The sequence below is a fragment of the Hyla sarda genome, chromosome 3 (genome assembly GCF_029499605.1).
Source record: "Hyla sarda isolate aHylSar1 chromosome 3, aHylSar1.hap1, whole genome shotgun sequence".
Lineage (NCBI taxonomy): Eukaryota > Metazoa > Chordata > Amphibia > Anura > Hylidae > Hyla > Hyla sarda.
In genome coordinates this window covers 38,560,240-38,587,517 of record NC_079191.1, presented here as the reverse complement: position 1 = coordinate 38,587,517, position 27,278 = coordinate 38,560,240, and the positions used below count along the sequence as shown (strand labels likewise).

Sequence of the window (27,278 nt, the reverse complement as noted above, 5' to 3'; positions counted from 1 at the left end):
AGATCACGAAAAATTTCATTAACAAAGTCTTGGAAGACGGCAGGGGCGTTGCACAGGCCAAAGGGCATGACCAGATACTCAAAGTGTCCATCTCTAGTGTTAAATGCCGTTTTCCATTCGTCCCTCTCCCTGATGCGGATGAGATTATAAGCACCTCTTAAGTCCAGTTTGGTAAAGATGTGGGCACCTTGGAGGCGATCAAAGAGTTCAGAGAGGGTAGCGGTTCTTTACCGTGATTTTATTAAGTCCGCGGTAGTCAATGCAAGGACGTAGGGAGCCATCTTTTTTGGACACAAAGAAAAATCCAGCTCCGGCAGGAGAGGAGGATTTGCGGATAAACCCCTTTTTTAAATTTTCCTGGATGTACTCAGACATAGCAAGAGTCTCTGGGGCGGACAGAGGATAAATTCTGCCCCGGGGTGGAGTAGTGCCCGGGAGGAGGTCAATAGGACAGTCATAAGGCCTGTGAGGAGGTAGAGTCTCAGCTTGTTTCTTGCAAAATACGTCAGCATAGTCCATATAGGCCTTAGGGAGACCGGTTACAGGGGGAACCACAGGGTCACGGCAGGGAGTACTGGGAACCGGTTTAAGGCAGTCCTTGAAACAAGAGGTACCCCAGCTCTTGATCTCCCCTGTGGACCAATCCAGGGTTGGGGAATGGCGTTGAAGCCACGGTAGTCCAAGGAGAATTTCGGAAGTGCAATTGGGGAGGACCAAAAACTCAATTTTTTCATGATGAGGTCCGATGCACATTAGGAGGGGCTCCGTGCGGTAACGTATGGTACAGTCCAATCTTTCATTGTTAACACAATTGATGTAGAGGGGTCTGGCGAGACTGGTTACCGGGATGTTGAACCTGTTGATGAGAGAGGCCAAAATAAAGTTTCCTGCAGATCCGGAATCCAAGAAGGCCATAATAGAGAAGGAGAAGGTAGATGCAGATATCCGCACAGGCACAGTAAGACGTGGAGAAGCAGAGTTGACATCCAGGACTGTCTCACCTTTGTGCGGAGTCAGCGTGCGTCTTTCCAGGCGGGGAGGACGGATAGGACAATCCTTCAGGAAGTGTTCGGTACCGGCACAGTACAGGCAGAGATTCTCCATGCGGCGTCGTGTCCTCTCTTGAGGTGTCAGGCGAGACCGGTCACCTTGCATAGCCTCCACGGCGGGAGGCACAGGAACGGATTGCAGAGGACCAGAGGAGAGAGGAGCCGGGGAGAAAAAACGCCTCGTGCGAACAAAGTCCATATCCTGGCGGAGCTCCTGACGCCTTTCGGAAAAACGCATGTCAATGCGAGTGGCAAGATGAATGAGTTCATGTAGATTAGCAGGAATTTCTCGTGCGGCCAGAACATCTTTAATGTTGCTGGATAGGCCTTTTTTAAAGGTCGCGCAGAGGGCCTCATTATTCCAGGATAGTTCAGAAGCAAGAGTACGGAATTGTATGGCGTACTCGCCAACGGAAGAATTACCCTGGACCAGGTTCAGCAGGGCAGTCTCAGCAGAAGAGGCTCGGGCAGGTTCCTCAAAGACACTACGAATTTCCGAGAAGAAGGAGTGTACAGAGGCAGTGACGAGGTCATTGCGGTCCCAGAGCGGTGTGGCCCATGACAGAGCTTTTCCAGACAGAAGGCTGACTACGAAAGCCACCTTAGACCTTTCAGTAGGAAACTGGTCCGACATCATCTCCAAGTGCAGGGAACATTGTGAAAGAAAGCCACGGCAAAACTTAGAGTCCCCATCAAACTTATCCGGCAAGGATAGTCGTAGGCCTGAAGCGGCCACTCGCTGCGGAGGAGGTGCAGGAGCTGGCGGAGGAGATGATTGCTGAAGCTGTGGTAGTAGCTGCTGTAGCATCACGGTCAGTTGAGACAGCTGGTGGCTTTGTTGCGCTATCTGTTGTGACTGCTGGGCGACCACCGTGGTGAGGTCGGCGACAACTGGCAGAGGTACTTCAGCGGGATCCATGGCCGGATCTACTGTCACGATGCCGGCTGGCAGGAGGTGGATCCTCTGTGCCAGAGAGGGATTGGCGTGGACCGTGCTAGTGGACCGGTTCTAAGTTACTACTGGTGTTCACCAGAGCCCGCCGCAAAGCGGGATGGTCTTGCTGCGGCGGTAGTAACCAGGTCGTATCCACTAGCAACGGCTCAACCTCTCTGACTGCTGAAGATAGGCGCGGTACAAGGGAGTAGACAAAAGCAAGGTCGGACGTAGCAGAAGGTCGGGGCAGGCAGCAAGGATCGTAGTCAGGGGCAACGGCAGGAGGTCTGGAACACAGGCTAGGAACACACAAGGGAACGCTTTCACTAGGCACAAGGGCAACAAGATCCGGCGAGGGAGTGCAGGGGAAGTGAGGTATACATAGGGAGTGCACAGGTGAAGACACTAATTGGAACCACTGCGCCAATCAGTGGCGCAGTGGCCCTTTAAATCGCAGAGACCCGGCGCGCGCGCGCCCTAGGGAGCGGGGCCGCGCGCGCCGGGACAGGACCGAGGGAGAGCGAGTCAGGTACGGAAGCCGGGGTGCGCATCGCGAGCGGGCGCCACCCGCATCGCGAATCGCATCCCGGCTGGAGGCGGTATCGCAGCGCACCCGGTCAGTGGATCTGACCGGGGCGCTGCCGTGGCGAGGATGTTGCGAGCGCTCCGGGGAGGAGCGGGGACCCGGAGCGCTCGGCGTAACAAGTATGCTGTTCGGGCTGTGAAATACCCCTGTCCCTTCCAGCGGCTAATGGAACGATACTTAGGCCATCTAAACTTCCAGAGTGTCCTACCTCGATGATGTCATCATGTACTTTAAGTCCTACCAGGAGCACCTTGGTCATCTGGCGGACGTCTTCCAAGTTCTCATCAAACATGGATTGAAGATCAAGCCGTCCAAGTGCCATTTGCTTAAACCTCAGTTACACTATCTAGGTCATGTTGTTAGTGCCGAGGGAGTCCAGCCTAATCCCGAGAAGGTGGAGGTGGTCACGAACTGGCCTACCCCGCACAGTGTAAGATGTCAGGAGCTTCCTAGGATTTGCCGCTACTACCGCCGCTTCATCCCTCACTTAGCCTAGGTTGCAGAACCCCTTACAGCTCTCTTAAGTGGCACAGTGAAGGAGAACTACAGTGGGAAGCTACCTGTGGAATGGGCCAAGAAGCAAGAGACAGCGTTCCAAGCTCTGAAACACCTGTTAACCGCACCACCCATTCTGGCGTATCCGGATTACAGTCAGGTTCCGGTTATATACTGATGCCATCTTTGAAGGTCTGGGAACTGTCTTGTCCCAAGTTCAAGAGGGGCAAGAGAGTGGGAAATAGCCTATGCCAGTCATAATCTGCGAGTAGCAGAGAAGAACGATGCCAATTACAGTTCCTTCAAGCGGAAACTCCTCGCCCTCGTTTGGGCTGTGACTGAGAAGTTCAAGGATGATTTGGCCACTACGCCCTTCACTGTCTACACAGATAATAATCCGTTAGCCGACCTGTACACCACCAAACTGGGTGCCATTGAGCCACATTGGGCTTCCAGATTGGCCAATTATGATTTCGCCATCAAGTACAGAAACGGCAAGTCGAATGTCAACGCCGATGTACTATCCTGAATCACCCCCCGGAGAAGAACCACCTGTTCGAAGACAAGTGGAAAGACATGGAGATGCCCCCGTTCTACCATAGATTTGCAAGTCAGAATACTGCGACCACATTTGAAGAGGACCGAGAAGGTCCAGGAAGCCCTATATACTTGGAAGACTCTGCAGGATGAAAGTCGAGTCATCGGGGATCTGTTGGACTACCTTCTATTGAAAAAGGTACCAACCCGTCGACGTCAGGCCCAGAGGCACTAAGAGTTGAAGTGTTTTTGGCGACAGAGGAAGCGACTGTTCGTACAAAAGGGACTGTTGAATCGAAACTCTTTGGATCCGGTTTCAGATGAGCGACTTCATCAGATCCTGGTACCCTGAAGAGACTCAGCGATGGTCCTACCATGATCAGTCGGGACACTTTGGAGTCCACAAGACCGAAGCTACTGTCAGGCGAAGATTCTACTGGATTGGGTTGAAGAGCGAAATTGAGAAATGGTGCAGTGAGTGTGCCGTCTGCAGCGTCACCAAGAATGGATGCAAGGATGCCAGAGCACCTCTCCATTCCATCCAGATTGAAAGGCCTAACCAGTTGGTCGCGCTAGACCATGTCAAATTGTCTCCTACTCGATCCGGGTACACTTATGCTCTCGCCATGGTGGATCACTACTCCAAGTGGGTTGTCGTAGTCCCAGTTAAAGACCTCACAGCCAAAACCACGGCCCAGATGTTCTACTCCCATTGGGTGCAAATCCCAGGGTCCGGAGTCTGTCCTAACGGACCGAGGAACGGCCTTCGAGGCCCAACTCTTCCAGGAGCTGTGTCAACTCCATACCTGCAAGAAACTCCGGACAGCTGCCTATTATGTAAATCTTCATCCACATGCTGCGAGCAGCGTCTGTGTCTAAACATGAAGAGTGGCCCCGGTTTTTGCCCGGGTTGTTAGAAATCTACAATAACACAGTACACTGTTCTACTGGATACACTCCATTCTACCTGATGATGGGTCGACACGGCCAGCTGCCAAAGGACTGGATGTTTGGACTCCAAGCTTCTTTTAAAAAACTCTCCATAAGTTTCTATGGAGTGCGTCTCTGACTACCAAAGAAGGATCCAAGAAGCAAAAGAGATTGTCAACAAAAAGATGGGCGAGGCTCAACAGAGGCAACAACTAGACTACAACTCTCATGCTTCCGCCAAACCTCTCCAGATAGGTGACAAGGTCTGGCTGCGGAAGTTCCAGAGGACCCACAAATTGGACTCCATCTGGGAAACAGAGCCTTACACGGTGAAGGCTGTACCCTACCCGTACTCAGATGTGTGTATGCAATCCAGAAGTCAGGGTACGAGCCGCAAGTCGTCCATCGTAATAGAATGAAGCTATGTCACAAAGAAGACCAATCTGTCTGTACCTTCGCCAACGACAGTCATACCTGTGAGGGAATATGTGCCTGAAAAGGGAATTCACCCATCCATGGATGTCCCTATGTTCTCTCCCAGCCAACCTGCAATCTTCGGTATCATGCCAACCCATGAGCTGGTGCAACCAACTCTAGTCACCCCACCAGCTCAAGTTCTGTCACCGATGGCGCCAGTCGATACTCCAGTCTCCAGACCACCTGCCCCACCCATGTCCATGTCTACAAGTCCAAGTCCTGCCAGTCCAGAATTACTGCCAACTTCAGTCACCGAAGAGGGAGAGCCTGTTGCAATTCCAATTGAGTCAAGAACTCCTGAAGTCCCAAGAGGAGGTGCTGCGTAGGTCCCAACAGTCCACACAAGGTCAGATACCAGCCAGATACAAAGATTAAGCATCAAGTACGATAAACAGTAACGTTGTGTTCTACACATAGTCACCAGTACACATAAAAGAGTCATGTACACTTAAAGTACACCTAAAGTTATGTACAGTAGGACTGTAACACTCAAAACCACACAATCCACACCAATGTAATATGTCACTAATTTAAAATGTCATATGTTCTTATGGCCGTGCACAGGAAACTTTCCTGACAGAAGGCACTCCTGATGCTCAATAATGCACATAGTCAAGCATAAGGGAACAGGAATGTCAAATGGTATCGACCCAAAATATCTTACTTAAGAAATGTCTAGCATAGATATAATAAGTGTTCTGTGGAGAAGTACCCAAGGCATTGGGCAGAAATCCTCAGGCAACCCAATCCGCCAATGTCACGTATAAAGTGTTATAGTATGCATAGTCAAATGTCATGTTATGCATAGTCAAAATGTTATAGTATGCATAATCCTTAAGTAAAGTTATCATTATTAGTCATAGTCCTTATTCTCCAGTAATCTGTTCTCAGTTGAGCAACCAAAAATCAGAGCATGTATGGACATTATGGACAATTATACAGAGACTCTTATGTTCTCAGTTTTTCCGAAGCAAATTACCAGCCCGGAAATGGATGCCCTATATTGAAGTTAGTGTTACTATGTCTAGCCAGTACAAGGTTATGTATTATGTGTATATAAAGTAGAAAAGGCCTTTGGAGGACCAATGCAAATGTCTAAAGGACCTTTGGAGTTATCACATGTTACCCAGAGAGCAACAGCTAAACACATGACCTGCAGCTTGACTTATGGGCTTCTGGCTCAGGCCCCCTTAATAAGAAGGGGAGCCATTACAATCTCTCTTTTTCTGCTGAGGAAAAGCAAAGCACAGACATCACAGATCCTGTGTCCAGTATACCTGGAGGCCATAAAGTCTGCACACCAGCCACATTGTCAGTAAGTCAACTCATCTATATCTGCTGCCCCTACCAAAGTCAAGTTACTAGTCAAGTCCATTATATTCAGAGTGGCTGTACTGAAGTCTGACCCAAAAGTACTGCAAGTCCCAGAAAGCTGCAAGGCCCTGTCCGTGTTACTGGCCGACTCTCTCTGGGATTCTGGCCTAGCTGTAGACTTTAATAACTCTCTAACCTCAGTAAAGCTACCGTTAACCCTTACCTGGTCTTGGACTATTATTGCCCTGCCTAACCATGGGATAGTGGTGCTACTAACATTAGGGGTTAATAACACCTTGCCCCTGGGCTATACCATCTGCCCCATCCACCTACATCCTTCACATGCCGTGGTCACACAATAACTTTGGCGTCAATACAGTCTTTTTGACAGATTTTTTTTATGCTTGCACTAATACACTAATAATACATTATCTTTGGGAAATTAGATGATGATTTTAAGCTCATAAATATTTTTATGGAGAAGTTTTCAGTAAACAGCCATTACTTACCCCTACCCTTTGTACTTCCATGAAGATTGATTTCTGAAAGGATCTCTCCCAAACCGGTAAATCACTTCCCAACTCTGTGCTGAAGTAATGGCTCTTGCCATGTCCGACCAAAACTTTAAAACAATATGGCCGCTGATCTTCAGAATCTTCGCTTTGATTGACATTTAAATACAGATTTTCTTGAATCCAGATTTCATCAGCGGGCCAGACCTAAAGGAAAGATTGTGGATACAGAATACACAAAAAGAACATATGAACGGAAAAGTAATTACAGTGGTCAAACATTAATATTGTTATGGTATACTGCGCAAAGTATTACCATGTATGGTAGTCGAAAACCTTGGTTCTTGGTACCTCTCTAAGGTTTGACCCTCAATAAATCGTAACAAATTAAGTCACAAAAAATACTTTCAAATAAACCAATTAGATTTTTTCCTAGGGCTTAAAGGGGTATTTAGTTATAAAAACGTAATTTCCTATCCCCTTATGGAACCCTACATTCTCCAGAAGGCGGCTCTGTTTTTCCCTGCTGAGTGCTTTATCGCCCACCTTCTTGGACATCCTTGTCTCGGCAGTAATGGTCCATTCAGCCAATGAATCACCCACTGAGACACCACTGCGGTCAGTGATTGACTGAGTGGCCCATCACAGCCACATCCAGTCTGTCTTGGGTGCTGTATAGCTAAGCCAGGAGAAATGTTGCCCCATTCTAAAGATTGATGGGGGGATCCCAACGGTTGGACAGCATTGATCAAACACTGATCGCCCTTTAGGGATAGGTGATACGTTTTTCATAACTGGAATACCCCTTTAAAATTTTCTTTTGAATAGTACAATACAAGAATTTATTTACACTGAATTTGGTTAAATGGGCACTCTATTCTGGGACATCCTTGTCTCGGTAGTGACGGTCAATTCAGCCAATGAATCACCCACTGAGACAAGACACCGCTACGGTCAGTGATTGACTGAGTGGCCCGTCAAGATCATAACCAGCCTATCTTGGGTGTCGTAGTAGCTGAGCAGGTGGGGAATAATGTTGCCCCATTCTAAAGATGGATGGGGGGTCCCAGTGGTTGGACTGTCATGATCAAACACTTATAGGGGGATACATTTTTCATAACTGGAATACCCTTTTAAAAAATGTTTTTGAATAGTATAATACATGAATGTATTTACACTGGATTTGGTTAAATGGGCACTCTATTAGACAATTCTTACAATAAATATGTTGTAAGATAAATATTGTATCACAATATATTATTATGAGTATTTTTTCAGTTTTTCCACAAAGTTCAAAATCCCATTTTTTGGGGGAACAATAAAATTTTGAATATATATATATATATATATATATATATATATATATATATATATCCAAAGTTGAGAAACAGCACTACCAGAAATGCATAGAGGTGCCAGCAAACAGAACAGTCTTGGTCCAGGACTCTTGAAATACAAAAAGAAAATATTTGCAGCACTCAAAGTAAGCTTAAGGTGAAAAAAAGTGTAGCTTTATTCCATCCAAAGAAAGTGAAGTTTCAGCTGACTCACTCATCTTGTGTGTGTGCATATATATATATATATATATATATATATATATATATATATATATATATATATATATATATATTATTTATTTTATTTTATAATTTTTTTATAATCTTTTTTTTACTTCTGTACAACAGCTCCCCCTTGTGTCTATTGCACAACACATGCAGTAACAGGTTTAGGACACTAGGGGGAGCTGTTGCACAACTAAATAGCTCCTTTACAAAAAAAAAAAGTGAAAGTGAAGCATGCCGGCAGACACAGTGACCACAGCACTGGCAGCTCGGGACGGGTAAGGGACACCGAGGGAAGGGGGACAGGTAAGGGAAACTGGGGTCTCCTAGCAAAGCAGTGTGTGTGTCCCGATCCCCGTGATCGGAACACACACACCACGCTGATTAGGATTTTTATGTGCGAAACGCTGCCATCAGCTAGTCAGATTTGACTAGCTGATAGGAGCGATCGCTGTGAGGGGGGGACAAAACCCCCCTAGGTCCCGAGGCAAGATTGCTGGCTATTAGTGATAGCCACCATGTTACCAGGCGCAGCGGGATGTCACCAGTAGCAGCCAGTATCTGCATGATGTACATGTACGTCATAGGTCAGGAGAACCTTCCCGGTCATGACTCACATGTAGGTCATGGGTCGGGAAGGGGTGAAAGCATTACTGTTATTTAGAAAAACTTTTGATTTGGATCTCAGTGCCTTCCTCTTCTTATATATTGTTGGATTCCAGTGTTCATTTTGGAGAACAAAGTCAGGGGAAATGCATTTCACTATATTTATTAACAGTCTATTTTTCCATCCATTACGGGTTGTTTTTGTTTTGTTTTTCTGAAATGTGGGTGTGATTATTTATTGACATCATTCACCTTGTTTTTTCAGGCTGTGATTTTGAACTTTTAGCAGGAAGGATAAAGACTGTGGCACAATTTGGCACATTTCTGATTTCCCAAAGTATAAAGACATGTGAATTCATGAATATTATGGTAAAGTAAATTAAAGTACACCATTAAAAGGGGAAAAAAATAAAAAATCAGTACACAAGGCCTAATATGTAAAAAGTATATATATATATATATATATATATATATATATATATATATATATATATATCTACAGTACAGACCAAAAGTTTGGACACACCTTCTCATTCAGAGTTTTCTTTATTTTCATGACTATGAAAATTGTAGATTCACACTGAAGGCATCAAAACTATGAATTAACACATGTGGAATTATATACATAACAAAAAAGTGTGAAACAACGGAAAATATCTCATATTCTAGGTTCTTCAAAGTAGCCACCTTTTGCTTTGATTGCTGCTTTGCACACTCTTGGCATTCTCTTGATGAGCTTCAAGAGGTAGTCACCTAAAATGGTCTTCCAACAGTCTTGAAGGAGTTCCCAGAGATGCTTAGGCCCTTTTGCCTTCATTGGGTTCAGGTCCGGTGACTGTGGAGGCCAGGTCATCTGGTGCAGCACCCCATCACTCTCCTTTTTAGTCAAATAGCCCTTACACAGCCTGGAGGTGTGTTTGGGGTCATTGTCCTGTTGAAAAATAAATGATGGTCCAACTAAACGCAAACTGGATGGAATAGCATGCCGCTGCAAGATGCTGTGGTAGCCATGCTGGTTCAGTATGCCTTCAATTTAGACTAAATCCCCAACAGTGTCACCAGCACAGCACCCCCACACCATCACACCTCCTCCTCCATGCTTCACGGTGGTAGAAAAAAGAAGAGAAAAAAGACGGGGCGCTCTCTCGTATGCTGTCGTAGGATAGGAAATGGGGGGGATATTGAGGAACCCACCACCTCACCTAATGTGCCGTACCGACCTGCTGAGGGGATGCAACAGTGTAAGCACAACACTGTTGGGAGGTGTGGTTCGCAGTCTGTGATTGCAGTATGCAGCTCTATCTCCTCTATCCGTATCCCTTGGAGTACGGAAAGATAGACGGAGAAAAGGTAGATAAAAATGGGGAGTAATGTAGAGCGCTCCTGCTGAATAAGGACAGACTCCATATGTAGCACAGGACTATTTATTAGAAAATGAAAGGACAACGCGTTTCGGTGCTTACAAGTGCCTTCGTCAGGTCCACAGAGGATGCTAAAATAATGATAAGATAAGCATAAAAGTACATGTCACACATAAAAACAGCTAGTATGGTATAACACAACATTGTATACCCAGTAGGTGAAATAGTAAAATATGCATCAATGGTGTTACATTCCTTCGCATCTATTTGAACATAGTCCCCGAGGGGCCAGATGTTACACCATTGATGCATATTTTACTATTTCACCTAGTGGGTATACAATGTTGTGTTATACCATACTAGCTGTTTTATGTGTGACTATGTACTTTTATGTTTATCTTATCATTATTTTAGCATCCTCTGTGGACCTGACGAAGGCGCTTGTAAGCGCCGAAACGCGTTGTCCTTTCATTTTCTAATAAATAGTCCTGTGCTACACGTGGAGTCTGTCCTTATTCAGCAGGAGCGCTCTACATTACTCCCCATTTTTATCTACCTTTTCTCCATGCTTCACGGTGGGAACCAGGCATGTAGAGTCCAACTGTTCACCTTTGGTACATCGCACAAAGACACGCTGGTTGGAACCAAATCTCAAATTTGGACTCATCAGACCAAAGCACAGATTTCCACTGGTCTAATGTCCACTCCTTGTGTTCTTTAGCCCAAACAAGTCTCTTCTGCTTGTTGCCTGTCCTTAGCAGTGGTTTCCTAGCAGATATTCTACCATGAAGGCCTCACACAGTCTCCTCTTAACAGTTGTTCTAGAGATGTGTCTGCTCTAGAACTCTGTGTGGCATTGACCTGGTCTCTAATCTGAGCGGCTGTTAACCTGCAATTTCTGAGGCTGGTGACTCGGATGAACTTATCCTCTGCAGCAGAGGTGACTCTTGGTCTTCCTTTCTTGGGGCGGTCCGCATGTGAGCCAGTTTCTTTGCAGCTCTTGATGGTTTTTGTGACTGCACTTGGGGACACTTTCCACCTAGAATATGACATATTTTCAGTTGTTTCACACTTTTTTGTTATGTCTATAATTCCAACCGTGTTAATTCATAGTTTTGATGCCTTCAATGTGAATCTACAATTTTCATAGTCATGAAAATTAGGAATACTCTTCGAATGAGAAGGTGTGTCCAAACTTTTGGTCTGTAATATATATATATATATATATATATATATATATATATATATATATATATATATACACACACACAGTATATATATATTAAAAATGTCCCAAAATATCCCTGCCCCCTTAATTAAAAATAGACTCTGCCATCGCTTTGTGCGGGGGGGTTGACACACTCCGTTCCTGGAGAGAGTCGGGTCCTGTGCAGGAGATTGCAGGTTGGTCCCAGCTGTCAGTCCCCCACAATCTAAAACTATCCTTTGTATAGGGCTTAAGTTTTTCCTGTGTGATACATCTCCTTTAAAGGGGTACTCCGCTGGAAAACTTTTTTTTTTTAAATCAACTGGTGCCAGAAAATTAAACAGATTTGTAAATGACTTCTATTTTAAAATCTTAATCCTTCCAGTACTTATCAGATGCTGTATACTACCAGTTCTTTTCTTTCTGAATTTTCTTTCTGTCTGACCACAGTGCTCTCTGCTGATATCTCTGTCCATGTCATAAACTGTCCAGAGCAGGAGAGGTTTGCTCTGGAAATTTGCTCCTACTCTGGACAGTTCCTAAAATGGACAGAGGTGTCAGCAGAGAGCACTGTGGTCAGACAGAAAGGAAATTCAAAAAGAAAACAACTTCCTCTGGAGCCTACAGCAGCTGGAAAGATTAACATTTTTAAATAGAAGTAATTTACAAATCTGTTTAACTTTCTGGCACCAGTTGATTAAAAATAAAATGTTTTTCAGTGGAGTACCCCTTTAATGAATATATAAATCTAACGTAACACCTACCTTGCTGACTTTAAACAGAACCTCACAGAGGTTATACATTTTTTCAGCTCTTGCCCAGTCAAGTGTACTAACCTGCAAGTAAAGGAAAGAAAACGTCAGAGTAATTACAGAGTAAATCAGGGAAACTTTTAATCCACCTCTTATTTCATTGCAAAGAACCGATTAAAAAAGGATGAATTTCTTCAAACAGTAAATGTACAGTCAGTCGTACATGATTTTCACCAGTTATTCTAGACTTTCTCCCTAGAGCAGTGGTTTTAAACTGTGGCCCTCCAGAGATTGCAAAACTTTAACTCCCAGCATGTACGGACAGCCAACGGCTGTCCGGACAAGCTGGGAGTTGAAGTTTTGCAACCTCTGGAGGGCCACGGTTTGAGACCACTTTCCTAGAGGTTCAATACCTTTACAATTAAGATTTATACACTTTTTTTTTTCTTTTTTTTTTTTTTTAGTAATGCAGAAGAGCTGATTATTCTGATAAGGATTATTATAATTGAACGATATGATAGGTTATAAATAAATGGGTCCTGAATTCAAACGGGTTCAAAGATCTCTGGTAACTCAAGTCTATATCTGAGCCTCTGCTGTTGAGCTTCGCTGAATGTAATCGCTGTCTTGTAGCAGATGGAGAAGCCTTTTGTTGATGGCAATAAACAGTGAAATTACCTTATAACAAAGCAGTAAATATAAATTTATGAGCCGACATTATTAATTTCTGCAATTTATCCAGTATGTGCCTGGAATGCTATGGTAAGAAACAGAATCTTATAAAGGGATTTTCTACTGTTAAGAAACCAGCTGGTCTATTATAAGCCTCCACCTGTCTTCCTGTTACAGACACAACCTCTAGGTACTGTAATGATTGTAAACTTCAAATGTAAAGGCGAATACCATATTTTTAATATTCCTTGCATGGGTTCGCAATAAATTATGAAAAGATGGAGTTGTATGAGATATTATTTAAAAGGCTTTTTATGCCATACTAAGTGATGGCTAAGAATAGGATAGACCCGGCTAAGGCAACCTTCAGCAATGCAGATGTTTTGGACTACATCTCCCTTGATGCTTCGTCAGCAGTTTGGGGGTAAGAGCATCATGGGAGAATCCAAAACATTTGCATTGCCGAAGGTTGCCTATGCCTGGGATAGACCATCAATATTTGGACAGTCTTCCCACCGAAAACACTCATCGGTGAATAGTATAGAGAGAAGCCCCTACTAATGGTAAATCGAACAGGACGTGCTCTCATGTTCACCATTTGAATTGAGCATACGAATTGCAGCTTCATTTGAATTCTTCGGGCCTTATGGATAAATTGTACTTTCTTCTACAGTTCTCTAAAATGAAATGGTCCATGACTACCACCTTCAAATCAAACCGTTCACAAGCGGTGGGGAACCCAGCGGATAGGTAATAAGTAGTTAGAGAGAAAACCACTTTAAAGGGGTTACCCATGAATAGAAAAACACAGCTAATTTCTTTCAAAAACAGCACCACGTCGGTCTCCAGGTTGGGTGTGGTTTTAAAACTTGGCTCCATTCACTTCATTGGAACTGAACTGCAGAACCACACCCAACCTGGAGACAGACAGGGAGCAGATTTTGAAAAAAGGAAGCCGTGTTATTCTATTTCCGGATAACCCCTTTAAGACGTACCACTCAGCTACCCTTTCCATAAAAGGCAAACAACATATGGAAATATATGGGTAATATTTTAAAGGGGTACTCCAGCATTAGGTTAAAAAAAAGAAATAAAATAAAAATGCTGCAGAAGCATATTGCATGACTTACCTTTCTGACACAGTTCTGAAACCACCAGAACTGTGGTGTTAAATGACTACTTCCCGGTTTAACAGTTGCTCAGTACTACAATCCTCAGAATGTATTGCTTAGCCTTAACGCTTAATTACAGCCCTTCCACCCTGCCTATTCTCCTATCACAGCACTACTGCCAGTTCTCTGCCCAGAGCTGCTACAGATTGTTTTCCTTAGGCTTAGTTTCTACTTGTTTTTTTGTCCTGCGTTTTTTGGTCTGAAAAAAAAAACGCAAGAAAAAACACCTGAAAAAACACCAGTGCAATTTCCTGCGTCTGGAAGTTTTTCTGCCGTTTTTGCATTTGTGTGGAAAATGCATTTTTGGTCCCTATGGCGTTTTTTTTTTTTGTACCCAAAAATTGATGGGCACCAAAAAAAAAAAAAAAGGATGCAGTAGTGATGGAAAGAAAATTATTTAACAAAATGTATGTTTATAACGAAATTTTTATAACATTTTTTTTTATAAAGTGTGTGTTTCACTTTTTTTCCCCTCTCTTTTTTGAATTTTTTTTGGTAGTGCTACTGCTCCCAGCATGGAACACACTGTTCCATGATGGGGGTAGTAGTACCTGTACTAATAGAAATATCGCCAGATGCGATCGTCCATAATATAGCAGAGATGCGGAGCGGCTCTATACAGCGCTCACATCGCTGCTCTGTACTCTGGCCAGTGATGTGAATATTTTCCGCCCAGAGTGCCGATTGGCCGGATGGTTGCAGCCAATCACAGCTCTGAGGGAAATATGAACGAGTGATGTTCTATTCACATCATTGGCCGGAGTATAGAGCAGAGATGTGAGCACTGTATAGAGCCACTCAACCTCTCTGCAATAGATAGGATGATCACATTGTGTTGTAATTGGCTGGAACCATCTGGCCAATCACAGCTCTCTGCGGGAAATATGAATAGGTGTATATATACGTCAGTGCAGGGGACCATAGAAGAGCGGCCGGCCGCATCTATACATTATGCAGAAGGATTGCAATGGACCCAAGGCGATCAGTCAATTAGTACAGGTACTACTACTCTCATCATGGAAAAGTGTGCGTTCCATGCTGGGAGTAGTAGTACCACCTAAAAAATAAAGAATAAAAAGTGAAAAACACACACACACAACATTTTTACTATTTTCGGCTACATTTTAGGTCCCCACCCTCTCACATAAATAGATCCATGTTTAAAAATTAACAAAAGTTTTGTTATAAAAAAGATACATTTCGTTAAATACTATTTTTTCCATAACTACTGTATCTTTTTATTTTTTTTATTTTTTTTTAATGGTACCCTACGAAATGTTATTAAAAAAGGTATCTGCATCACTTTTTGGATCGCTAAAGTTAAAAAGAGAATAAAAACCGCCTGAAAAAATGCCAAAATTAAAACCCACATGGCGTTTTTCTTGTTGTTTTTTTTACTCCTATAGACTTCTATGGGAGAAAAACACCACGATTTCAGGGGAAAAAACGCCAGTGGCAAAATGCCAAAAAAGAGTGAAAAAACGCCAAAAGGATAAAAAAAAACACCAAACTGAAAACCACCAAGTGGAAAAAGAATTTTGCGATTTACAATTGATTTACAGCTTACATCTGGCTGCAAAAAAACAAGTAGAAACTTAGCCTTAGGGTATGTTCACACACTGCAGGTCTGTTGCATATCAGTTCCAAAACATTTCCATTTTCTGCAACAAAACAAACCAATGCCTTCAGAAAATAGGTAGAAAATCTACAGGGTGTGGACATACCTTTAAAGGGGTACTCCGCCCCTAGCATCTTATCCCCTATCCAAAGGATAGGGGATAAGACTTCAGATCGCCGGGGTCCCACTTCCCCCTCCCATGGACTTGCATTAAGGGGGCAGGCCATGACATCACGTTGGGCGGAGCCGTGACGTCACGATGATCCGGCCCCTGTATCGCCCATCATTACGCACAGAGTGAGTGGGCTCTGTGCAGTAATGATAGCGGGGTGCCGCAGCGGGACCCCGGTGATCTGACATCTTAAGATGCCTAGGGGCGGAGTACCCCTTTAAGGGTATGTTCACACAAACTGCACATGCTGCAGATCATATTCAGCAGAAGTTATGCTGTATATACCAACAAAAGAACAAATTATGTAAAATAACCTGTTTATTTAGACATATATCAAAATAGACATTCATTTTAAAATAGATATAAACATTAAAGATTAAACATTAATGATAGGCACTGAAAGTGACAAATGCAGATGACTGAAAATGGTACAAATGGCACATAAATACTTGGAATACAGGGAGGACCATAAGTCTATATAAAGAAAGCAGCTCTCTCATAAGGTACATAAGAGCTGATTTCTTTATATAGACTTATGGTCCTCCCTGTATTCCATGTATTTATGTGCCATTTGTACCATCTTCAGTCATTTGCATTTGTCACTTTCACTGCCTGTTTTTAATGTCTCTATCTATTTTTACATGTATTTCTATTTTGATACATGTCTAAATAAACTTGTTATTTTACATAATTGGTTTTACATAATTGGTTCTTTTGTTGGTATATATCGTTGGAGTGAATCAATTGTGGCATCACTTAGATATCCAGTACTTGGTCGGTGGTATAATAGAAGTTATGCTGTGTAAGAGTCTGTTTACACAGGCAGATTTCCCCCAAGTTTTCCAATGAAGGTTTGAACACCCCCTTATATATTTAGTCAGACAGAAGCTGCTGCATTAATTCTCTGTTTGCTTCTCTGCCTGTGGTATAGCTCAGCGCCTAGAAACATGGTATAAACACTCTTCATTCGGCCTGTAATGTCCTAATTAAGATATATATGTATCTGTGCATATGATAGGGAGATGTTGATGTACTCTGTAGGGGCTAGTTAGAGGTGATGACATCATGTACGGGTTGGGGCTTGAGTTTAGAGAGACAAGATTCAGCCAAGCCTTCTATGATAGCAGAGGATGATGTGTCGTCCCAGGAGTGAGGGATTAGCTAGGGAGCTGCTTAGGCAAAACCCCACTGAAAATGAAAGGGCTACATAACTTCCTGTCAGAGTGGAGTATGCTGAAGCCAGCAGAATTTGTAATAATACTAAATTAGAAAGTATGATGTCTTGGAGGGAAATTTTAACTAAAATATTACTTTCGGATACCCCCTATAACAAAATTTTCTCTGTTAACACTAGTAGTGGTCCAAAAATTGGATATGTGAAATTCTATCCTATGGTTGCTGCTCATGAAAATGTACTAAGATAGTCACTGATGTTTTAACAAACTTCACATTAATTATAGTGCAAGTGAATATAGGACATTTTGTAATATATTTCATTAAAGATAAAGTCACATTTCACCTGTTAGACTTCTTTCCTAAATTAAATCTTCACTCTGGCAAACAGCTCAAATTCATATTTTTTTAATAAGGTGGACTAGTAGTTCACCGAGGAATCAAGTTACATGCTGCCCATAATTGTCTATGGAGGGTGGAGGTTCAGACAGGGAGATGGAGGGGGGGGGGGGACTGATCGGAAAGAGCTAGGATCAGACAAAGAGACTACAAAGAGTAAACAACATACTGTGAGTATTAGATTGCACCCCAAGATTTGATTTGCAGCTTACACTGCTCACTACTGATCTATAATACCTTCCATGCTGCTGCTGTGTGCTGGGTGTGTCTGTGTGTGACTGGCCCAGATTAACAGACATATGTGGGCCAAGCTCACTTTACTCACATTCATTATATTTTAGTAGATTTGGATTTCAACATCCTGTTTCACATCTATACCAAAAGCCATTGTGTTTGAGCTCAAAATAAACTATATTCCTAATTTATTAAAGGGAACCTGTCATCACTTTCATGCTGCCTGAACTACACAAAAAAAGCCATTAGAGTTGTCCCCAGTGGATTCTGCCTCCCCCGTTGACTTTGATTGATAGATCTCGCCCCATATGCAAACAGGGAGAAATCAGTTGAGGCCTGTGGGGCATAAAGAAGAAACCGGAATATCCCTAACTATGGGCAGCATGAAGGCGATGACAAGTTCCTTTTAAATAATGCATAGTCTAGGGCTACACAGCAACTTTGGCTTACAAAGATTGCTAGGTTGCGTTCCCTTAAGGGTGTTGCAAATTGCGCAATAGTGACCCAACAATCACAGGAAATATATCCAGGATCAATATCTGGTCATGGCTACTTACAAGTCACAATGTCACCCCATTTTACCTGCATTGCAATGCAGTACAATTCAGGGAGCATGACCACTTTGCAGAAAAATTAAGCATGTACCCATGTAGCCTTTGTGATGGTTTCTATTCATTTATATTGTTTCAAATTTTCCTATGTTACAGACAAAGAATATTTTAATGTCTATCTTCTGTGCAAGACTCTATCCTAAGGTGTTTTGTTAGTGGACATATGGGAATGAAGGACAGAACATTTTAGGTTCTTCTATTACCGGGAAGTGGTTGTTATGGAAACAAGACAACTACTTACTTAAGTGCTAAGTAAAAGTTATTCATACACACGGAAAAGTTTAGTATAAAATAATTCCTGCTCGATGGATTGTTACATTGCTTTTGTGCTGCCATTAGTTACAGCAATTCATTTCTAAATTGCATCACATGTATTGGGAAAATACATTTGTATTTGCTTAAATTAAGTTTCTAATGACTTAAGTGGATCTTGACGTATGTTCTCCTTATTTCTTTTTTTCCTAATAGAAGTTTATTAAAGTTTGCAATAATACATTACAAAAATAGAAAGAAACCAATATCATATCGACCTCGTCAGCATAAGTTAGTTATCACAATATGGGAATCCCTTATCAGGATATAAAAGGCAATGTAATAACCGAACTTCTGTAATCAAGAAGGGAAATGCATAACACATCTTGACGCCAAGTATAGGAAACTCGATGTTGAAGAGGGGAGAAACATTATGTAGGATTGTCAAGTAGCGGTTCTAATCAATTGCATGTGACAACCAGCAGGAAGGTGGGCAATGGGAAACGTACATCAGTTGAAAGGGAAGAGAGTAAGAGGTAGAGAAGAGAAGATTAGGGTGAGTATAAAGAAAGGGTACAGGAGTAGAAGTAGAAGAGGAAGTGCTTACATTCTGTGCGGGAATGGCCATTGACCTCCATGACCACCGGGGATGGCAAATCAGCTAAATCTAACTGTTACGCCGAGCGCTCCGGGTCCCCGCTCCTCCCCGGAGCGCTCGCTTCACTCTCCCCGCGGCAGCGCTCCGGTCACGTCCTCTGACCCGGGGCGCTGCGATTCCGCTGCCAGCCGGGATGCGATTCGCGTTGCGGGTAGCGCCCGCTCGCGATGCGCACCCCGGCTCCCCTACCTGACTCGCTCTCCGTCTGTTCTGTCCCGGCGCGCGCGGCCCCGCTCCCTAGGGCGCGCGCGCGCCGGGTCTCTGCGATTTAAAGGGCCACTGCGCCGCTGATTGGCGCAGTGGTTCCAATTAGTGTGTTCACCTGTGCACTTCCCTATATCACCTCACTTCCCCTGCACTCCCTTGCCGGATCTTGTTGCCTTAGTGCCAGTGAAAGCGTTCCTTGTGTGTTCCTTGCCTGTGTTTCCAGACCTTCTGCCGTTGCCCCTGACTACGATCCTTGCTGCCTGCCCCGACCTTCTGCTACGTCCGACCTTGCTTTTGCCTACTCCCTTGTACCGCGCCTATCTTCAGCAGCCAGAGAGGTGAGCCGTTGCTAGTGGATACGACCTGGTCACTACCGCCGCAGCAAGACCATCCCGCTTTGCGGCGGGCTCTGGTGAAAACCAGTAGTGGCTTAGAACCGGTCCACTAGCACGGTCCACGCCAATCCCTCTCTGGCACAGAGGATCCACTACCTGCCAGCCGGCATCGTGACAGTAGATCCGGCCATGGATCCCGCTGAAGTTCCTCTGCCAGTTGTCGCTGACCTCACCACGGTGGTCGCCCAGCAGTCACAACAGATAGCGCAACAAGGCCAACAGCTGTCTCAACTGACCGTTATGCTACAACAGTTACTACCACAGCTTCAGCAGTCATCTCCTCCGCCAGCTCCTGCACCTCCTCCGCAGCGAGTGGCCGCTCCTGGGATACGCCTATCCTTGCCGGATAAATTTGATGGGGACTCTAAGTTTTGCCGTGGCTTTCTTTCCCAATGTTCCCTGCATCTGGAGATGATGTCGGACCTGTTTCCCACTGAAAGGTCTAAGGTGGCTTTCGTAGTCAGCCTTCTGTCCGGAAAAGCCCTGTCATGGGCCACACCGCTCTGGGACCGCAATGACCCTGTCACTGCCTCTGTACACTCCTTCTTCTCGGAAATCCGAAGTGTCTTTGAGGAACCTGCCCGAGCCTCTTCTGCTGAGACTGCCCTGTTGAACCTGGTCCAGGGTAATTCTTCCGTTGGCGAGTATGCCGTACAATTCCGTACTCTTGCTTCAGAATTGTCCTGGAATAATGAGGCCCTCTGCGCGACCTTCAAAAAAGGCCTATCCAGCAACATTAAAGATGTTCTGGCCGCACGAGAAATTCCTGCTAATCTACATGAACTTATTCACCTAGCCACTCGCATTGACATGCGTTTTTCCGAAAGGCGTCAGGAACTCCGCCAAGATATGGACTCTGTTCGCACGAGGCGTTTCTTCTCCTCGGCTCCTCTCTCCTCTGGTCCCCTGCAATCTGTTCCTGTGCCTCCCGCCGTGGAGGCTATGCAGGTCGACCGGTCTCGCCTGACACCTCAAGAGAGGACACGACGCCGTATGGAGAACCTCTGCCTGTACTGTGCTAGTACCGAACACTTCCTGAGAGATTGTCCTATCCGTCCTCCCCGCCTGGAAAGACGTACGCTGACTCCGCACAAAGGTGAGACAGTCCTTGATGTCTACTCTGCTTCTCCACGTCTTACTGTGCCTGTGCGGATGTCTGCCTCTGCCTTCTCCTTCTCTACAGTGGCCTTCTTGGACTCTGGATCTGCAGGAAATTTTATTTTGGCCTCCCTCGTCAACAGGTTCAACATCCCGGTGACCAGTCTCGCCAGACCCCTCTACATCAATTGTGTAAATAATGAAAGATTGGACTGTACCATACGTTTCCGCACGGAGCCCCTTCTTATGAGCATCGGATCTCATCATGAGAGGATTGAACTTTTGGTCCTTCCCAATTGCACCTCGGAAATTCTCCTTGGACTTCCCTGGCTTCAACTTCATTCCCCTACCCTGGATTGGTCCACTGGGGAGATCAAGAGTTGGGGGTCCTCTTGTTCCAAGAACTGTCTAAAACCGGTTCCCAGTAACCCTTGCCGTAACTCTGTGGTTCCTCCAGTAACCGGTCTCCCTAAGGCCTATATGGACTTCGCGGATGTTTTCTGCAAAAAACAAGCTGAGACTCTACCTCCTCACAGGCCTTATGATTGCCCTATCGACCTCCTCCCGGGCACTACTCCACCCCGGGGCAGAATTTATCCTCTCTCTGCCCCAGAGACTCTTGCCATGTCCGAATACGTCCAGGAGAATCTAAAAAAGGGCTTTATCCGTAAATCCTCCTCTCCTGCCGGAGCCGGATTTTTCTTTGTGTCCAAAAAAGATGGCTCCCTACGTCCTTGCATTGACTACCGCGGTCTTAATAAAATCACGGTTAAGAACCGCTACCCCTTACCCCTCATCTCTGAACTCTTTGATCGCCTCCAAGGTGCCCACATCTTCACTAAATTGGACTTAAGAGGCGCCTATAACCTCATCCGCATCAGAGAGGGGGACGAGTGGAAAACGGCATTTAACACCAGAGATGGACACTTTGAGTATCTGGTCATGCCCTTTGGACTGTGCAACGCCCCTGCCGTCTTCCAAGACTTTGTCAATGAAATTTTTCGTGATCTGTTATACTCCTGTGTTGTTGTATATCTGGACGATATCCTAATTTTTTCTGCCAATCTAGAAGAACACCGCCAGCATGTCCGTATGGTTCTTCAGAGACTTCGTGACAACCAACTCTATGCCAAAATTGAGAAATGTCTGTTTGAATGCCAATCTCTTCCTTTTCTAGGATATTTGGTCTCTGGCCAGGGACTACAGATGGATCCAGACAAACTCTCTGCCGTCTTAGATTGGCCACGCCCCTCCGGACTCCGTGCTATCCAACGCTTTTTGGGGTTCGCCAATTATTACAGGCAATTTATTCCACATTTTTCTACCATTGTGGCTCCTATCGTGGCTTTAACCAAAAAAAATGCTGATCCCAAGTCCTGGCCTCCTCAAGCAGAAGACGCCTTTAAACGACTCAAGTCTGCCTTTTCTTCGGCTCCCGTCCTCTCCAGACCTGACCCTTCCAAACCCTTCCTATTGGAGGTTGATGCCTCCTCAGTGGGAGCTGGAGCTGTTCTTCTACAAAAAAATTCTTCCGGGCATGCTGTCACTTGTGGTTTTTTCTCTAGGACCTTCTCTCCAGCGGAGAGGAACTACTCCATCGGGGATCGAGAGCTTCTAGCCATTAAATTAGCACTTGAGGAATGGAGGCATCTGCTGGAGGGATCAAGTTCTCCTGTTATTATCTACACCGACCACAAGAACCTCTCCTACCTCCAGTCTGCCCAACGGCTGAATCCTCGCCAGGCCCGGTGGTCTCTGTTCTTTGCCCGATTTAATTTTGAGATTCACTTTCGTCCTGCCGATAAGAACATTAGGGCCGATGCTCTCTCTCGTTCCTCGGATGCCTCAGAAGTTGAACTCTCTCCGCAACACATCATTCCACCTGACTGCCTGATCTCCACTTCTCCTGCCTCCATCAGGCAGACTCCTCCAGGAAAGACCTTTGTTTCTCCTCGCCAACGCCTCGGAATCCTCAAATGGGGTCACTCCTCCCATCTCGCAGGTCATGCGGGTATCAAGAAATCTGTGCAACTCATCTCCCGCTTCTATTGGTGGCCGACTCTGGAGACGGATGTTGTGGACTTTGTGCGAGCCTGCACTATCTGTGCCCGGGATAAGACTCCTCGCCAGAAGCCCGCTGGTTTTCTTCATCCTCTGCCTGTCCCCGAACAGCCTTGGTCTCTGATTGGTATGGATTTTATTACTGATTTACCCCCTTCCCGTGGCAACACTGTTATTTGGGTGGTCGTTGATCGATTCTCCAAAATGGCACATTTCATCCCTCTTCCTGGTCTTCCTTCTGCGCCTCAGTTGGCTAAACAATTTTTTGTACACATTTTTCGTCTTCACGGGTTGCCTACGCAGATTGTCTCGGATAGAGGCGTCCAATTCGTGTCTAAATTCTGGAGGGCTCTCTGTAAACAACTCAAGATTAAATTAAATTTTTCTTCTGCATATCATCCCCAGTCCAATGGACAAGTAGAAAGGATTAACCAGATCTTGGGTGATTATTTGCGACATTTTGTTTCCTCCCGCCAGGATGACTGGGCAGATCTCCTCCCATGGGCCGAATTCTCGTATAACTTCAGGGTCTCTGAGTCTTCCTCCAAATCCCCATTTTTCGTGGTGTACGGCCGTCACCCTCTTCCCCCCCTCCCTACTCCCTTGCCCTCTGGTCTGCCCGCTGTGGATGAAATTTCTCGTGACCTTTCCATCATATGGAGAGAGACCCAAAATTCTCTCTTACAGGCTTCATCACGCATGAAGAAGTTCGCGGATAAGAAAAGAAGAGCTCCCCCCGTTTTTTCCCCTGGAGACAAGGTATGGCTCTCCGCTAAATATGTCCGCTTCCGTGTCCCTAGCTACAAGTTGGGACCACGCTATCTTGGTCCTTTCAAAATTTTGTGTCAAATTAATCCTGTCTCTTATAAACTTCTTCTTCCTCCCTCTCTTCGTATCCCTAATGCCTTTCACGTCTCTCTTCTCAAACCACTCATCCTCAACCGTTTTTCTCCCAAATCTGTTCCTCCCACTCCTGTTTCCGGCTCCTCGGACATCTTCTCGGTCAAAGAAATTTTAGCTGCCAAAAAGGTCAGAGGGAAAAATTTTTTTTTAGTGGACTGGGAGGGTTGTGGTCCTGAAGAGAGATCCTGGGAACCTGAGGACAACATCCTAGACAAAAGTCTGCTCCTCAGGTTCTCAGGCTCTAAGAAGAGGGGGAGACCCAAGGGGGGGGGTACTGTTACGCCGAGCGCTCCGGGTCCCCGCTCCTCCCCGGAGCGCTCGCTTCACTCTCCCCGCGGCAGCGCTCCGGTCACGTCCTCTGACCCGGGGCGCTGCGATTCCGCTGCCAGCCGGGATGCGATTCGCGTTGCGGGTAGCGCCCGCTCGCGATGCGCACCCCGGCTCCCCTACCTGACTCGCTCTCCGTCTGTTCTGTCCCGGCGCGCGCGGCCCCGCTCCCTAGGGCGCGCGCGCGCCGGGTCTCTGCGATTTAAAGGGCCACTGCGCCGCTGATTGGCGCAGTGGTTCCAATTAGTGTGTTCACCTGTGCACTTCCCTATATCACCTCACTTCCCCTGCACTCCCTTGCCGGATCTTGTTGCCTTAGTGCCAGTGAAAGCGTTCCTTGTGTGTTCCTTGCCTGTGTTTCCAGACCTTCTGCCGTTGCCCCTGACTACGATCCTTGCTGCCTGCCCCGACCTTCTGCTACGTCCGACCTTGCTTTTGCCTACTCCCTTGTACCGCGCCTATCTTCAGCAGCCAGAGAGGTGAGCCGTTGCTAGTGGATACGACCTGGTCACTACCGCCGCAGCAAGACCATCCCGCTTTGCGGCGGGCTCTGGTGAAAACCAGTAGTGGCTTAGAACCGGTCCACTAGCACGGTCCACGCCAATCCCTCTCTGGCACAGAGGATCCACTACCTGCCAGCCGGCATCGTGACACTAACAAACCACAACAGGTTCCAAGGGGTGTGTGTAGGAATGAGGTGTTATGGGACACAACAGGAGTAAGTCAGAGCAATCAGTAGTCTCAATTTGTAAGGTGTATACTAAGGTATTCAGGAGAGGAGAGAAAAGAGTTCCAAGTCGACCATGTCATGGTGTACTTCTTGAGTTGATGAGTAGAGTCAGCTGTTAGTGCTTCCATTCTGTGAATGTGTGCAGCTTCCCTAAGCCAGGCAGAAATAGTCGGCGGTGTAGTAGATTTCCAAAGACGGGGATCACGATCCTAGCCACCAACAATAAGAAAGAGATCAAGCGTGAGGTGGGGTGTTCAGTAACAAAGAGCGCTATTTGTTGGGTAGGCAAAAGATTTATAGAAGTAATTCGCCTAATGGTATCAAATACATTATTCCAAAAGTTTGTGAGGGAGGGGCAGGAGAACCAGGTATGTAGCATGATGCCTTTGTTAGAATTGCAACACCAGCACATGTTTGGAATCCCAGGATAACAGGTAGCTAGTCGGGCTGGGACCCAATACCATCTCTTAAGTAACTTATAATTTATCTATTGGGCCCTACTAGAAATGGAAGATTTATGACAATGAGTCAATAGGCGGAGCCATTCAGTATCTGATAACGAGCATCCCAGATCCCTCTCCTATCCAGCTCTAAAGGGCAACGGACACGTCGTGGTTGAGTCCAATAAGAGAGCATATTATATACTAACTGTACGACTCGTAGATTGGGATGTAATGCATAATTTCTCAAATTTAGTCAGCTGACGATGCAGGCGAGACTAGGGCCCATGGAAGCATAAAAGTGGCTCAGTTGGGTATATTGGAAGAGCTGCATAGGAGAGGGGGAAGCACCCTGGAGAAGATTCGGTAACGTTTTCAACAAAGAGGCAGAGAGAAGAGAGCGGAAAGTCACACTGCTCTGTCATTGAAAAGTGAGAAAATGTGTTAGGAGGGGGAAAGAGTGGATTGTCAAACAAAGGTATCAAGGGCCCATCTCGGGGAAAGAGGTCTAAGCGGGACATATAATAATGTTGAGATTGGTGTTTAGAATGTAAAACAGGAGGCAATGATTGGGTGGGAGAAAGGGAAGGAGATGACCGAGGTCGCCACAAAAAGCAATTGGGTTGGTCTCTATCATGAGACCTTCCAGAGTCACCCACTGTTTGTTTTGGTGATGATGGCAGCAGTCCAGTACTCTTGTCACTACAGCAGCTAGACAGTATGATAAATAATCTGGAAGGGCTAAGCCGCCGCCCAACTTCCTTCTAATTAAGACATAGAGCTGCCACAAGCCCAGACAAATCCAGACTGGAGCGTTGTAAGTTCCCTGAAAAATGTTCTAGAGAGATGGAGAGGTATACTGGAGAAGAGGTAGAGAAGGCATGGGAGCATATTCATTTTTAAGATATTCACTCTACCCAGCCAAGAGAAGTCCTTATGCTCCCATTTGGACAAGTCTGTTCTCAGGGCACTCAAGCCAGGGGGAATTTCAATCTGTAAGTGTCCAATAGGTTCATGGGAACCTGGACACCTAAATATTTTAAAGGGCAAGTCTGCCACTTAAACGGAAAAGAAGCACGTAGCTGAGTAATAACGGGTGAGGGGAGGGGGATGTTTACGGCTTAAAATTTAGAAGGGTTCAATTTATAATTGCTATGGGCCGAGAATTGTCGCAAAGTTAGATACCGTATATACTCGAGTATAAGCCGACCCGAGTATAAGCCGAGACCCCTAATTTCAACCCAAAATCCCAGGAAAAGTTATTGACTCGAGTATAAGCCTAGGGTGGGAAATACCTCATCCCCCCCTGTCATCATCCAGACCCGTCATTAACATCCTCATCATCCCCTTGTCATCATCCCACACATCCCCCCTTCATCATCCCCTTGTCATCATCCCACACATCCCCTTATCATCCCACACATCCCCCCTTCATCATCCCCTTGTCATCATCCCACACATCCCCCCTTCATCATCCCCTTGTCATCATCCCACACATCCCCTTATCCCACACATCCCCCCTTCATCATCCCCTTGTCATCATCCCACACATCCCCTTATCCCACACATCCCCCCTTCATCATCCCCTTGTCATCATCCCACACATCCCCCCTTCATCATCCCCTTGTCATCATCCCACACATCCCCTTATCATCCCACACATCCCCCCTTCATCATCCCCTTGTAATCATCCCACCCCCCCCCCTTCATCATCCCCACCCCCTTCATCATCCCCACACCCCCCCCCCCTTCATCATCCTCTTCTCATCATTCGCCCTCAGTGGTCTTCAACCTGCGGACCTCCAGAGGTTTCAAAACTACAACTCCCAGCAAG

General features: G+C 45.5%; 1 protein-coding gene across 1 annotated transcript in view; it reads right to left on the bottom strand.

The window, feature by feature from the left end:
- Nucleotides 1–27,278, bottom strand: part of SNTG2 (syntrophin gamma 2) — a 528,788-nt gene that overhangs the window by 61,255 nt on the left and 440,255 nt on the right. The window contains exons 13-14 of the mRNA XM_056564074.1: nucleotides 12,335–12,406; nucleotides 6,832–7,041 (exon numbers count right to left, since the gene is read on the bottom strand). Coding sequence (XP_056420049.1) covers nucleotides 6,832–7,041; nucleotides 12,335–12,406 — 282 coding nt within the window. The remainder of the gene's footprint in view (nucleotides 1–6,831; nucleotides 7,042–12,334; nucleotides 12,407–27,278) is intronic.